This window comes from Balaenoptera borealis, assembly GCF_965194805.1.
Source record: "Balaenoptera borealis genome assembly, chromosome: 10".
Lineage (NCBI taxonomy): Eukaryota > Metazoa > Chordata > Mammalia > Artiodactyla > Balaenopteridae > Balaenoptera > Balaenoptera borealis.
Window position 1 is genome coordinate 71,829,911 of NC_138874.1, and position 14,930 is coordinate 71,844,840.

The 14,930-nt window shown below is 53.4% G+C and overlaps 1 protein-coding gene across 1 annotated transcript; it reads left to right on the forward strand.

Annotated features, from left to right (window-relative positions):
• Window positions 1–11,788: 11,788 nt before the first annotated feature.
• Window positions 11,789–13,375, forward strand: SLC18A3 (solute carrier family 18 member A3; the record flags this gene model as incomplete). The annotated part of the gene is made up of 1 exon (XM_082406664.1): window positions 11,789–13,375. The coding sequence occupies one exon, from the start codon at window positions 11,789–11,791 to the stop codon at window positions 13,373–13,375; it is 1,587 nt and encodes a 528-aa protein (XP_082262790.1).
• Window positions 13,376–14,930: the final 1,555 nt, after the last annotated feature.

The following is a 14,930-nucleotide window of genomic DNA, read 5'->3' on the forward strand; positions in this document are numbered from 1 at the left end:
TTAATTACCTGGGAAAACAGTGCTCTGGTTAGTTTCTTGATACAAAGCTGATCATGCTTTCAACTGAGTCAGACGATCTTCCCCACAGTCGGGGGCCCGGTCTCCACACCCACATGGGGAGAGGTCCCCACACACCTGCATTCATGTCTCTGGCTATGAAGTCTCTGTGTCCCTGTCCGTGTCACCATCTGGAGCTCCAGGGCTACGCAGGGGATTCCCCTCCCGCACTCGGACAACCCTGAGTCAGGACTCACTATGGAACTTGACTCAGGTGGTCGGGATGGCCAGAGTTAGTGTCAGTCAGAGGTGTTCTGGGCCACCTTCCTGTGCCCCAGGGGGCCACCTTCCTGTGCCCCAGGGGGCCAGTTCTTTTCATCAAGATATAAGGTTTTTCTCCAGAACCTCCCACGACATCACCAGAAGTTTGGGGGTTGGAATCCCCAGCTTAGTAACCTAGACTTTCTTCGTCTCAGGGCCCCATCTTGTCACATGTCCACAGCGCAGGCCCCCAAAGTTCTTCAGTTGTACTTTAATATCTTTGTGCCTCAACAAGAAAGAGTCAGAGCTCCGCTCACTTTCCTCGCCGCAAATGCCTCCCAAAAAAAGCCACTTTTTATTTGTTTGCTCCACAACCACAGTGCCAGGTGCTGGGGACACAGTGGTGACAGATCTGAGAGTGTCACGGCTCGTGCATGAGAAGCATTGGCTGTTGTCGGTGCACCGTCACGGGCAGGACCGGGGGCGTCGCTGTCCTGCAGTTGGCTGTATGCTTCGCAGCCCTGTTCACATGTGCACCAGCCCTCCCTCACACCCTGCTCTCCCTGGTCCCAGATCCCGATACCCGCACTTCAGCACAAGCTAACTGCCCCCTCACCCCTGGAGGTACAGCCATAGCTTGACCTCGGAGGGAAGGGGAGCACTCCAGCTCTTTTTTTCCTTCTGGCCACTTCCGAAGGGTGTGTAGGGAGCTGGAAGCCACCTCTGCAGCAGGCTCACTGTGGCCTCTTGTCCTACCAGAACCTCGAGCCCCGATCAGTCATCAAAGCCACATTTGTGGGCGTTGGGAGCATGGGCTCTGGGGCCGCCTACCTGGGTTCAAACCCTGGCTCAGTTTCTCCCTGGCTGTGTGACCGCGAGTGAGTTATTTCATCTCTCTGTATCTCAGAGTCATCAGATATACATGGGAGAGAATCATAGTATCAACATGATAAGGCTGTTGTCAGGAAGAAGTGAGCCAGCCAAGCTTTACAAGTTGCAAGTCACCAACAATTTTCTGGTTATAAATCCAGGTTAGTGGGTTATGACCAGCATTTAACATAAATATAGTGGAAACAAGAGCATGTCTCACTTCGGAGGTATCGATACACACATCTGTATGTGCATATGGCACAAACCATCCCCAGATGTTTTTCTGCCTGTGAGGCACCATTGTGGGCTTTGGAGATGTTAGATGGATTAAATACAAGTCAAGGTGGGGGGAAGACATGCAGTCCAAGCCTGGAAGCCATCCTGCAAGTGCTAGGTTTGAGGTGTGTGCACGTGGGCCAGGAAGCTCACAGTGGTGAGTAACTTATTCTGCTGGGAAAGAAAACACGGATGACAGTGCGACACGGCATGGCAGGACTCTGGTGTCCTGGACAGGTAGCTGTGCATGTGTGGCAAGCAATGCCAAGAGAAGCAGCACGGGGAGGAGCTGGAGTCACATACCGAGGGCCTTGAAAGCCAAGGTTACCTTTTGAATTTGACCCTAGGCAATGGGAATTTAAAGCAGGATGACCGATTTAACAAATATCTATTGAGTGCCTACTATGGGGAAGATTTATGTTGTAAAAAGTTGACTGTGAGAGCAGCTTGGGGGGTCAGGAGCTAGTGGCAATACTGAAGGCGGGGGATCTGCCACGAGGCTACTGCAATAGTCCTAGCATGAGATAATAAGGACAGAGGTCAGAATGTCTGGAGAAGGAGGAGTCAGGTACAGCCTCTGTATCTGGGTCTGTGAGGTCCCCAACATCCAGGGGAGGATGGCAACTATGACCCTGCACACAGGTCAGGGGGAAAGAGCAGGGCTTTGGAGGTCACAGAGGAATTCCACAGCCCCCAAATGCACAGAAGTCACATGGCCAAATGGATAAACCCATGGGCATGAGTCAGACAGCCCTGTGACCATGGCACATTACTCAAGCCCCTGCATTGCCAATTTATAAAATGGGGCCAGCCCAGAAGAACACTTAGCTCACAGGGGTGTTATGATTGAAAGCTAATAATGGTAAAAGCCTTTCACTGTGTCTGGCACAGGGCCAGGGGTCACACTAGGACTCCTTGCTGACCTCTCTTACATCACAGACATGCCTAGAGAAGGTGTTGGCAGGCAGCCTGAGAAAGGACCAACTTCTAGCCACTTACACACAAGTCAGGGAAATGGGGCTGAGTTTGCAGCACCGCTGCCCTCTCCAGACCCACGTTCACAACTCAGACCCATCCCTCCCCAAAGACTTGGAGCCTCGGGGTGGGGCAGGGGGCGTATGTAGTATGCAGGCCCTGCAGGGCCAGCCCTCTCACCCCATGAGGGCTCCTTGCATCTTCATCACCCACACCTGGGCCCCCCTGAGAGGCAATCGGTTTTCAAAGGCTTCAAGACAGATGATCTTGAACGTGTGACGTTACCCAAGCACAGAGGGTTTCCCTGATCCTCAGTGAAGATGGTCACTACATACACATTCAGAACAATTCACTCCAAAGCAAGCATCTCCCTTGGATTTTTCACTGAGCCCTTCTGTGTGCAGAGAGTGTGCTGGGTGCTGGGGAAGCAGCCCTGTGCAGCACGCATCTGCAAGGAACATCCTTCCGGGGTAATCCTCTGCCCTCCCTCCTGCTGGCCCCCAAGATTTCCCTGCCTCAAACCTACACTTTTCGGGTCTGACAATGGAAGTGACTCTGACTGATCAGTGCTGACTTTTTGGTTCAAGACAAGCCTCCAAAACCAGGAGAGCTGGCTGGCAGCCTTCATCGATCTTCTTGGTTTTCCCAACAGAACCAACTCCGAATGTAAAATAAAGAGTTTCCCTTAACTATCTTTTGCCTACTGGACTGGCCAACCAGGGAAGCTTTCCAGCGAGGCTGCATTGTCAATTTGCCTTAAAGCAAACCTGTTTCCTGGCTATCCCCAGGGTATATCTGGGGTATTTTTCAGGAACACTTAAGCTTTTCTCTAAGTGTCCCTCTATCCATTCCAGGCTCAACAGAATTTTGGCACAGTGAGAAAGTCTACCCTTTTCAAAAGTGATAAACAGTTCTGTTCTTCCATTGCACAGTCATCTATTGGGTGTGTTGTGTACCAGGTGCTGAGCGCAGTCCAGCCACCTCAGACCCTTCCTGCAAGGACACACACCCTGGTAGAGGAAACAGACACATGAACACATCCTCATGATACAGTATGACAAGTACAGTGATAGACACATGGAACTGACCCAAGGGAAAGAGAAATCAGTTTTATTTGGAAGGTGGGACAAAGAGGCTTGATTTTATCGTAAAAGATGAGTAGGAGTCACCTAGGTGGCTAGGGAGAGGTATAATTAACAACAGCATCAACTTACTTCGCAAGGAATCTCATTCCAACAGTACCAAACCCTGTGAGGCATTGTCAATGCACCCATTTTACAAATGTGTAAGTAAGGTTTGGAGAGGTTAAGTAATTTTTCACAAGGTCAGAGAGTTAGAAACTTGCAGAGGAGAGACAACTCTGTACAGTTTTTTAAATGATGGAAACTAGATCCAGAGAATTTAAGAAAATTTGCTTAAGGTTAGACAGGTGATGGAATAGGAATCAAACCCAGTCATCATATTGAGACCATAGAGGTAGATGAATTATAGAGGACCTTTTATGTCAAGCTAAAGAATTTGGACTCTTTCCCATTGCTGATGAAGAGGCTCTGAAGGGTTTTAATTGGTGTGGCAACTTCACCACATCCACTCTAATTTATCCTGCCCAATAAGTATAACTGATAAATTCTAGCAGTGAAGAAGGAACACCAGTTTTAGCCACAATGGACATGTCCAGGGCAAAGATATTTTATTTAATGATGTTATTCTATTAAATGATGATATTCTATTTAATGAGAATTACTACAACTCAGGAAGAAAAACGACAAAGACTCTAATAGAAAAATGGGGAAAGAAAGTAACAGCAATTTACAAAAAAGAAAATGCAAATGGCTAATACACATATGAAAAGGTAGTCAGCCAATTAAAACAATAATGTAATTAAAACAATAATGAATACCATTTTTCTCCCATCAGATTGACAAAAGGGAAAAAGAAAAGAGCAAGTGTTAGCAAGGGTATTTAGGACTGTGTCCTCTGCTTTGTGAGGGTATACACTTATGCAGCCACTTTGGAGGGCAATTTAGAAATTTCTTTTCAAATTTAAAAAGCACACAGATTGCTGGGATCTACCAAGTTGTTGGTGTATCTCTGGGTGAAGCACCTCCATACAAGCACAAGGAGATTCATTGCAACATTGTCACACCTAAAAATTAAACATAACCCAAAAGTCCACCTAAGGAAATAGCTGTAAACACTGGGGTATGCTCATAACAAAAAATAATGTGCAACAGCTAAGAAAATCATGCTGTTTCTGTATAGACTAAAGTGGATACATTGTTGAGTGGAAAAGGAGAGAACTGCGCAATGATACATATATAACAACATTTATGTAGAAATATACTTATTTAAACACAGAGGCTGCTTATGTTACATTTTATATGGGTTCATAGATATGTATGGAGAGGGTTTAGAAAGGGCTTGGAAAATACATGTTAAAAACAGTAACAGTGGTAGTCTGAGAGGTAACAGAAGGGACCAGGGTTGGGGGCCAGAAAGAAACATTTATTTTTTTTAATGACTTTTTTTTTTTAAAAGATTGATTGATTGATTGATTGCTACGTTGGGTCTTCATTTCTGTGCGAGGGCTTCCTCTAGTTGCGACAAGCGGGGGCCACTCTTCATCGCGGTGCGCGGGCCTCTCACTATCGTGGCCTCTCTTGTTGCGGAGCACAGGCTCCAGACGCGCAGGCTCAGTAGTTGTGGCTCACGGGTCTAGTTGCTCCGCGGCATGTGGGATCCTCCCAGACCAGGGCTCGAACCCGTGTCCCCTGCATTAGCAGGCAGATTCTCAACCACTGTGCCACCAGGGAAGCCCCCAGAAAGAAGCATTTATAATGCCCTAATTTCTATGAGCAATCTCTGTGAGCAATTTCTATTTCTGTACTACTTATGTGATTAATTTTCATTTTAATAAATGTAGAGATGGATTTAAAAACCACTGACACATCAGTTCCTATGCAGTTTTATGGCCAGTGATCTGCAGAATGCATAACAAGCAAAATCTTGTTATTAGACACCCAGACGCAGATCCTGCCTTCAAGGAGCTCTCAGGCTGGTGTGGGGGAACGGGTCCACCACCATGTGGGATTAATTCCTGATGAGGAGTAGATAATGCAAGGGGATTCATGCTGGGAGGAAAGGGAGGTTATTCACATTATTTCAGGAATCAGGAAAGTATGGCAACCAAGGAGAGGCAAAGCTGGGCATGGGCCAAGAGAACTTCCCGTTCAAAGTGGGACCCAGCAATCCCACTACTGGGCATATACCCAGAGAAAACCACAATTCAAAAAGACACATGCACCCCAATGTTCATTGCAGCACTATTTACAATAGCCAGGTCATGGAAGCAACCTAAATGCTCATCAACAGACGAATGGATAAGGAAGATGTGGTACATATGTACAATGGAATATTAGCCTTAAAAAGGAATGAAATTGGGTCATTTGTAGAGACGTGGATGGACCTGGAGACTGTCATACAGAGTGCAGTAAGTCAGAAAGAGAAAAACAAATATTGTATATTATCACATATATGTGGAATCTAGAAAAATGGTACAGATGAACCAGTTTGCAAGGCAGAAATAGAGACACAGATGTAGAGAACAAATGTATGGACACCAAGGGGGGAAGCGGGGTGGGGGGGGTGGTGGTGGGATGAATTGGGAGATTGGGATTGACATACATACACTAATATGTATAAAATAGATAACTAATAAGAACCTGCTGTATAAAAAATCAAATTAATTTTTTTAAAAAAGTGCAGAGGTGGGAGTTCCTGTGGCCATTAGGGAAGACAGGGAGAACGGGAGGTGGGGGGCAGGTTGTGGAAAGCCACGAGGCTGGGAGAAGAAGACGGACCCTAGTCCCAGGCGTCAGGGGTCCCTGCAAGGTATGTTGGTCCCTGAGAACGTGCCTGAAACTTTACAGAGAAAAGAAGTTTGGCATCTGTGCAGGAGTGGGTTGGCCAGGTCAGGAGGCAAGGGACAAGTTGGAAGGTAATTGACTGCCCCAGTGCAAAGGAAGATGTGCAGTCTGTGCCAGGGGCAGGGGTGGTCTTGATGGAGGAGGGAGATGAACCTGAGACACTCATTCGATTGGGGTGGGAAGTCAGTGGAGGGAGCAGAGACAAAGGGGATTTTGAGGCTCTGCTTCCACTCAGTGATTTACAGGAAAGCGGGCAGAGGCAGCCCCTTCTCTGGGAGCTATACAGAGGAGCTACAAGTCCCACACACAGTGCAGGAGCTGCAGTCCCCTTCTTTTCCCATTGGAGCCCAGCTATGCTGTGCATAAGGCAAGTCTGGCCCCTAAGGACAGGCTGGCCAAGGGCAGGCAGGCAGGCACGTAGTCCTTCTGGCTTCCAGCCACCAGGCTCACAGGCTTCCGGGAAAGGCTGACAGGGCCTCTCTGTTCCTTTGAATCTGAAAATATGTGGCTGGGGAAACCTAAATTAATTAAGTGATGCTGAGGCCCTGAGGTCCCCCCGGAGGAAGCACACAAGGGAGGGGGTGACGAGGGCAGGGTAAACTGCACCGCCCCCACCCCCAGTATTGGAATCCAGAGAGGCTCATGAGCCTCATTGGAATGAAGCCGGCACTCACGTGCTTTCTGGGAGACAAAGAAATAATAAATCAAGAGCAGGTGCCCTGCCCACACGCTGCCACCACCAACATCAACCTGCTTCTCCACAGAAACATGGCCATTTTCCGTCTCTGGGACCAGATGCCTCAGTGAAGCAACAAATGGCAAGGCCCTGGAATTGACCCGGTCCATGACCTTCTCAGAAAAGAGGCCACGATGGACTGAGGCCTCCCTCCAAAACAGCACCCCTCCATACACAACTCCTCCAGGACCCCCCTAAATACACACACACACACACACACACCAGACCTCACCCAGGCACAGGTGCAAGATGGCTATCCTTCCACCCCCTCCCCAAGCTGCAACATACCAGGACTCCCCGAGTCCCCAGCAAGCTCCACTATGGCACTAGTCTGGTGTAGAAAAAAATTTCTTTTCCTAGCAGACTGAGGTCACAACTGTAGGCAATGGATAAAATGAGAAGGAAGATTGTCAGCCAGAAATCATCAACCTGTCTCTATCCATACAAAGCAATAATAATTAAGCTCCCACTAAGTGTCAGGCATTGAGTTAGATAGTTTCAAGTAAGTCATCTCATAATCTTCATTCATCCTGGAGCAGGACAGCATGGTGGCTGAGAGCCGGAGGGTGGAGCTAGCCTGCATATGAAGTCTGTCCCCACCACTTGTGAGCTCTCTGACTGTGGATGAATTACTATACCTTGGTGTCCTTACCTGCAAAAAGGTAGTATGAAGGTTGATAAAAGATTAAATGAATTAATGTTTATAAAGTGCTTAGAACAGTGCCTGACACTTTATAAACACATCTATGTGCCTTATAAATAAGTTCCTTGCTTTACTCATTCCACTTACTAGATATGTACTCTCTAGTAATAGTTACTACATCTGGTTGAGAAAAGAGGGAAAAAATTGCTTTCATTTTCTCCAACAGAATTGGATGGGAAGTTCCCTTTTGCCTGCAAGTTATGCTCAAATAGAGGAGTCTCTGGGAAGGAATTTACCAAGAGTTCTGTTGAAGAGGAAGCCACAGGTGCAGGAAGATGGAGGGTCCGGGCCCTTGAGGGAGGCTGGTTGGCAAGTTGCAAAGCCGGTACCAGCACCCTGGACAGCTCCCCGCAGGCCAGGGCCAGAATAGAGGTTGTTCCCCTCCTGCCAAGGCTCAGCTTTTTGCTGAGGCGAGGCGTCCTGGCCTGCTGCCAACTCCTCCACCCTAGTCCTTGGGGCTGCTGATGCACGGGTAGGAGGTTGCCTTCTAAGCTGGAAGTTGGAGGGTGAAAGAGTTTAGTGTCCCTGGAGCTTCCTTAAGGAGCTGGTCCTGGACCATCTTCCTTCCTTCCTTCCTTCCTTCCTTCCTTCTTGCCTGCCTGCCTGCCTTGCCTGGGTGAAGTCTGGTGTGTGTGTGTGTGTGTGTGTGTGTGTGTGTGTGTGTGTGTGTGTGTGTTGGGGGGGATGTCCTGGGGGAGTTTTGTGTGGAGGGCTGCTGCTTTGGAGGGAGGCATCAGTCCATCCTGGTCTCTTTTCCTTCCATGGATCTTCATCTGCCCCTCTCCTTGGCACTGCCAGGGAGGGTGTGGTCACCTTGCACAAAGAGCAGCAGGGGCATGATGAGGCACAAGGAATAGGGAAGCAGCATGAGGACAAGACTGGTCCCCATGGCCTGGGTTTAAATTTAGGCTCTACTGCTGAAATCTCAGGCAAGTGACCCAGCTTCTCCATGCCCAACTTCCTCATCAATAAGACAGGGGAAGTAGCACCTACACTGAACCAGGATTGAGTGAGAATTAAATAAAGCAGCACACACAACACCTCTGGCACAGAGATGTGCTTAATAAATGAACCTGTTTCTTACCATAGGGGAACAGAGGACTGGAGAATTGGGCATGAGCCCAGAGATAACTTGCCTTCATGCTCAGGAACAGCCATGAATTCTGTGGACCAGAGAGCTGGAAGAAGGAATCTGCATCTTGAAGGCCCTGGGAAAGTTTCTCTTCTCTAAGATTCCACTGTTCTTTAGCCACGAGACAGAAAACTTCTGCCTTAAATTCCAACCCCCCTTTTTCAAATCAGATACGGCAAACAACATATGCATAAATAATAATTGCTCAGTAGGTTGGAAGACTGTCCCTTTAAAAGCCTCATAATGGGAGAGTCAGAAGGGACCAGAGGTCTCAAACTCAAAAGACCAGAGAGCGAGGCAGGTGATGTAAATTTGCGAAGCCAGCTGGAGAAAGACTGCAATGAGCTGGAGAGGGTGTGTACTGACTAACGGCCTTCAAATAAAATTTAAAATAATTTTCTCACCCAACAGAGCCCTTCTACAGCACCCATTTCCTATTGAGGGCTGCAGCGAGTTAGGAGTCCCCTAACCCCTTACTGAACAGAGACCAAGGTTGGAGCCCAGAGAGAGGCTGTGACTTGCCCAAGGTCATCCAGAGCCAGGCCTGTCCCCATACTGGAACTTCTTCCCTCCCTCAGACAGAGGACAGTTTGGCCACTTCAGAGCAGGTGTTGGCAACTCCTTAAGTGAAAGAGTTTCTTCTCCTTCCCTGAGGTGTCTGGGTGGGTGGAGAGACTGGGCAATGGGTGGCAAGTCTGCTACCTCTCACCCTGGCGTGCTGGTCTCCATCACCTCATCCGACAGCTATCTCAGGGACAGAAGCCAACTTTCCAATGCCTTCTGGGCCTCTCACCAGCCAAGACAGAGCCTGGAATCATAATGCCTGCTTAACCAGAGGGGCTAGCCAGGAAGCCAGGGTACCCCTGAAACTTTTATCTGCTCTTTACAAGACCCACAACTGTAAAATGAAGATAAAACAACACATCTTACAGATGATAAAAATAACCACAGCAGCCACTTACATTGCTCTTACTGTGTGCCAGGCACCCTAAGCAGTGGGTACTATTATATATTTTACAGATAAAGAAACTGAGGGATAGAGAGGCGAAGTGATTCCCCCCCTTCCTCCCAGGCGCCCTAACTAGTAGGTGGCAGAGCCAGGAGCCATCTCAGTCCTCTGCCTCTAAAGCCCAAGTTCTTTCCACTGTATCAGGATGCCTCCTTCGGGGTGGGGAGCACCGTAAGGGAAGAAGCCGTATCTAATGGTAGTTTGCTTTTGAGGCCAGAAGGATGGGAAGAATCCTCTCTGACTCCGGAAGAAAGAGACAAACTGTAATCTCAACAGCACGAATCTCCCAGCCTCCACTGCCTCAGAGCCTCTCTCCGGCCAGTCCGCAGACCAGAACATGGACTCGATGTGCCATCCATGGTCAACGCTGGGGACACATTAGGCCCAGCGCAAAGCCAGGGCGGCTCACCTTGTCTTCTGAGAACGGGGCGTCTCAGCGGGTGTGGCCCTCTTAAGGTGAGCCCCCCTTGAGCCTCTGCTGAGAGCAAAGCTGCTGGATCCCGCCCAGAAAATGGTTTCGGCACCCACGCGGGGTCTCTTACAGATCCAGGCGTAGACCCCTGCCACATCACTCCCTGAGCCCACCCGGGACTTGGAGGCAGCTCTGGAGATTGGAGGTGGGGGTGGGGGTGGGAAGGGGGCGGGACCTCTCGGAGCGGAGGGAGGGCTTGGTGTAGTGCGAAGACTGCCTGGGAGGAGTTAGAATGGGGAGGGAGTGAGGAGGCGGGAAGGGAGAAGAGGCGGAGCTGCCGGACCCGGACAGTTAAAACGGAAAGGGGGCGCACTGGTTAGGAGAAGGAGGTGGGGAAAGCGGTAGGGTGGCCGGGGCAGAGCTGATATTGGGGGCCCTGGGTGGGGACGAAGCGACTTCTCCCCTCAATCCCCAGATGCTCACAGTCAGGAGTTCTCTGCTGTGACATTCTCCCGAAGGGCCGGTCGGTCGGAACCCAGTCCAGCAGTCTGCGCCTCCCCTCCCCGGCGTGGAAGGGGCCAGGGGGCGGGGCCAGAGAAAGGGTTGAGGGATCTGTCGTCGGCGCCCCTCCAGTCACTGCTCCACATTCCAGCTGCGAGAACAGATGGACGTAGCCGCGGCTCACCTCGGGGACTCCTTACCCGCTGCGCGCTGAGATCCAGGCTAAGGCGGAGATCTGGAGCCCCTAGCGCCCCTCTCTCTCGCGGGGCCGGGGGAAAGCGGCCGCTGTGTGCCCCCTTCCGCGGGGAGAAGAGCGGGCGCGGACCCCACGAGTCCTAGAACTGCGGGGGCGGAGAACCCGCTTGTCGCGCGGCGCACCCATCCTCAGGGGCTTGGCCGGTACTCTTTCGCACCGAGACCCCTTTCTGGGGCTTCCAGCCTTGGCGCATCTGGGGAGAGGACCCCCTCCCGGCAGCGCCCCGCCCCCAGCCCCCGCCCCGCCGACGTCGCATTAGCATGAGCGACGCAAGTGGCCCGGGCACCACTCGGGGGCCGAGACTCGCCGCGTCACAGCCCCGAGTGTAAAAGAAAAAAAGAGTAGGCGGCGGCGGAGGAGGCAAGAGCCGACGCGAGGGGAGGGGAGAGCGGCGGGGCGAGCGAGCCGGCGGGCTGGCGGCAGCAGCATGCCCCTCGGCCTGCTCAGGCGGCCTCTCAGCGCTGCGGGGGTAGCTCCCGGCGCGCCCGAGCCTCAGAGCGCTCAGTCTCCGGCCCCGGCGCCTTGGCACGGCCGCCTTTCCTGACCGCCCCTGAGCCCAGCGGCGGCGGGTCCCGAGCTCTGTTCCGGACAGCGGCGGCGCCTCGCCGGACAGGGTCCTTGCCTTTCCCGGCGAGCAGGGTCCCCCGAAGTTCCGCGCCCTGGTCTCTACACTGCAGGGCGCGCGCGCCCGGCCCCGGCCGAAGCGTCCTCGGAAGAGCGGCGGGGTGCGGGTGATGGAACCCGAGGCGCCGGCGGGTCAGGCCCCGGCGGCAGCCAGCAAGCTGTCGGAGGCGGTGGGCGCGGCTCTGCAAGATCCCCGGCGGCAGCGGCGCCTGGTGCTGGTCATCGTGTGCGTGGCGCTGTTCCTGGACAACATGCTGTACATGGTCATCGTGCCCATCGTGCCCTACTACGTGCACTCGGCCAGCGAGAAGCCCACCCTGACTTCCAAAGTGTGTGTGACCACCCTGCCGCCGCCCACTCCGGCCAATGCCAGTGCCGACACGGTCAACACCTCGGAGTCCTCGACGGCCGCGATGCCGGCCAGGTCTACCGCGCAGCCCCAATACCCCACCGACAACGAGGACGTGAAGATCGGGGTGCTGTTTGCCTCCAAGGCCATCCTGCAGCTGCTGGTGAACCCCCTGAGCGGGACCTTCATCGACCGCATGAGCTATGACTTGCCGCTGCTTATGGGTCTGGGCGTACTGTTCGCCTCTACAGTGATGTTTGCCTTCGCGGAGGACTACGCGACGCTCTTCGCCGCGCGCAGCCTGCAGGGTCTCGGCTCGGCCTTCGCGGACACGTCTGGCATTGCCATGATCGCCGACAAGTATCCTGAGGAGCCGGAGCGCAGTCGTGCCCTGGGCTTGGCGCTGGCTTTCATCAGCTTCGGAAGCCTAGTGGCGCCGCCCTTCGGGGGGTTCCTCCACAAGTTCGTGGGCAAGACCGCGCCCTTTCTGGTGCTCGCCATGGTTTCGCTGCTCGACGCCCTGTTGCTGCTGGTGGTGGTCAAGCCCTTCTCCGCCGCGGCGCGGGCGCGGGCCAACCTGCCAGTGGGCACGCCTATCCACCGCCTCATGCTGGACCCCTACATCGCCGTGGTGGCAGGCGCGCTCACCACCTGCAACATCCCCCTCGCCTTTCTCGAGCCCACCATCGCCACGTGGATGGAGCACACGATGGCGGCGTCCGAGTGGGACGCAGGCATAGCCTGGCTGCCGGCCTTCGTGCCGCACGTGCTAGGCGTGTACCTCACAGTGCGACTGGCAGCGCGCTACCCCCACCTGCAGTGGCTGTACGGCGCCTTCGGGCTGGCAGTGATAGGCGCCAGCTCGTGCTTGGTGCCCGCCTGCCGCTCCTTCGCACCACTAGTGCTCTCGCTCTGCGGCCTCTGCTTCGGCATTGCGCTGGTGGACACGGCGCTGCTGCCCACGCTCGCCTTTCTTGTGGACGTGCGCCACGTCTCGGTCTATGGCAGCGTCTACGCCATTGCCGATATATCCTATTGCGTGGCCTATGCGCTCGGGCCCATAGTGGCGGGCCACATCGTGCACTCGCTTGGCTTTGAGCAGCTTAGCCTTGTTATGGGCCTGGCCAACCTGCTGTATGCGCCCGTCCTGCTGCTGCTGCGCAACGTGGGCCGCCTGAAGCGCTCCCGCTCCGAGCGCGATGTGCTGCTGGATGAGCCACCGCAGGGTCTATACGATGCTGTGCGCCTGCGGGAGCGCCCTCTGTCCGACCGGGAAGGCGCGCCTCGCAGCCCGTCAGGCCCCTTTGACGCATGCGAGGACGACTACGACTACTACACCCGCAGCTAGCAGCCCCGCTTCTCCTCCAGGTCACCCACCCACTCCCCACCCCACTCCCACCCCCGGGTCAAGGTGGCTGCTCTGTGAGCACACTGGCCAGCTCAGGCTCAGGTCCCGCCTTCTCCAGCGAGTACCCCAGCCCCTCCTCTGTCTTGATTTCCCCTGCCCGAGTCCCCTCTCTATGACCCTTTCTGTGTCCTCCTCCCTTTCCTCCAATGGGGCGTGGAGCACCGAGGCACGTGAACTGATGTGCTCCTGGCAAAGACGAAGAGGCGCGCGGGTCGCCACCTCGGGGCTCCCCTATGTAGAGCCGTGCCTCTGTTTGTCCTTCCTTCCGTTCCTCCCAGTGCCAACTTGGCCCGCTGCGCCGCGGTGCCTCCGGGCCGAATCAATAAACTATATCTGTACGAGACCGAGTCTCTTTACTGATGGGGTGGGCGGCCAGGCAAGGGGCCAGGGCAGAATGGGAGGGTGAGCTGGGTCTAACCCAAATCCAGGTCTCAGTCCAGCGGGCACGCAGGAAGCCTGTTGCTCTTTTGCTACCTGGAAAAGGAGATACGAAAGAAGCAAACTCAACAAGGATCTCACCCACGAACACCCTGGTGCCTAGGCCGGCCTCAGCCCGCGACAGCCCCTCCCTCACCCAGGCCTAGCGCAGAGCCCCAGGGCGCCGCCCGGGGGAGCCTGAGGACCCGCTCCCTCCGGGTGCGTTGGTCCCGCCCCTTGAGGACACACCCTGAGTCTAAGACAGAGCTCTTAGGCGCCCAAGCTTCCCTTTCCTTCGAGCCTGGCAACCTGTCCCGTCCAGTCTCCGAAAGGGAATAAGGGTGGAACTGTTATGGGCAGCTGAAAAAAAACCGGCCGCATCTTTAAGGGCTTGATTTCTCTAGACGCGTGTGTGTGATGTGTGTGTGTTCGTTAGACCGCTGGACTCTATCCTACGAGGAGTGGAGGAACAGTTGTCGATGTGTCCGCTGTGTCCCAGCTATGCGGGCTTGAGTCAGGGCTGGAGAGAATGATAGTGTGAGAGCTGATACCAACCCCACCCTACCCGGTCCTGAGTGCAAGCAAGTGCCCAGGGCTGTCAGAGAAGTCTCCCCACCTTGAGTGGGGGTCCCCAGAATCCCAGACCAGCGTGTGTGCACCACTCCCAGTCCTGCAACCTGCGGCCTCCTGAGGGCTGCAGAGTCCTCGGATTCCGGCATGGAGAGGTCGCCGTGTTGGGGTACGCCTGTGTATTAGACAACGTCTGTGGGGGTCTGTACTGCTGGTGTGTGCACATCTGTTCTGACTCTGTGTGTCCGGCTGTGTGTGTGTCTGTCTGAGCAGGGTCTCTCTTTGTGAGTGTCTGTGTGTGTTCGTGTGTAAGGATCTATATGGGGTGGGGGGGGAATGCATTGTCTGGGAGGAATGTCTGCCTCTGGCTGTGTGTCACTAAGCATCCCCAGGTCTGTATCCTGCATATTCCCCGTAGTGCCAGCCGGGATGAGTGGGAATAGAAAAGGACCTGCAGTGATCGACAAACAGGTTGTTTTTATTTATTATTATTATTATTATATTGTAA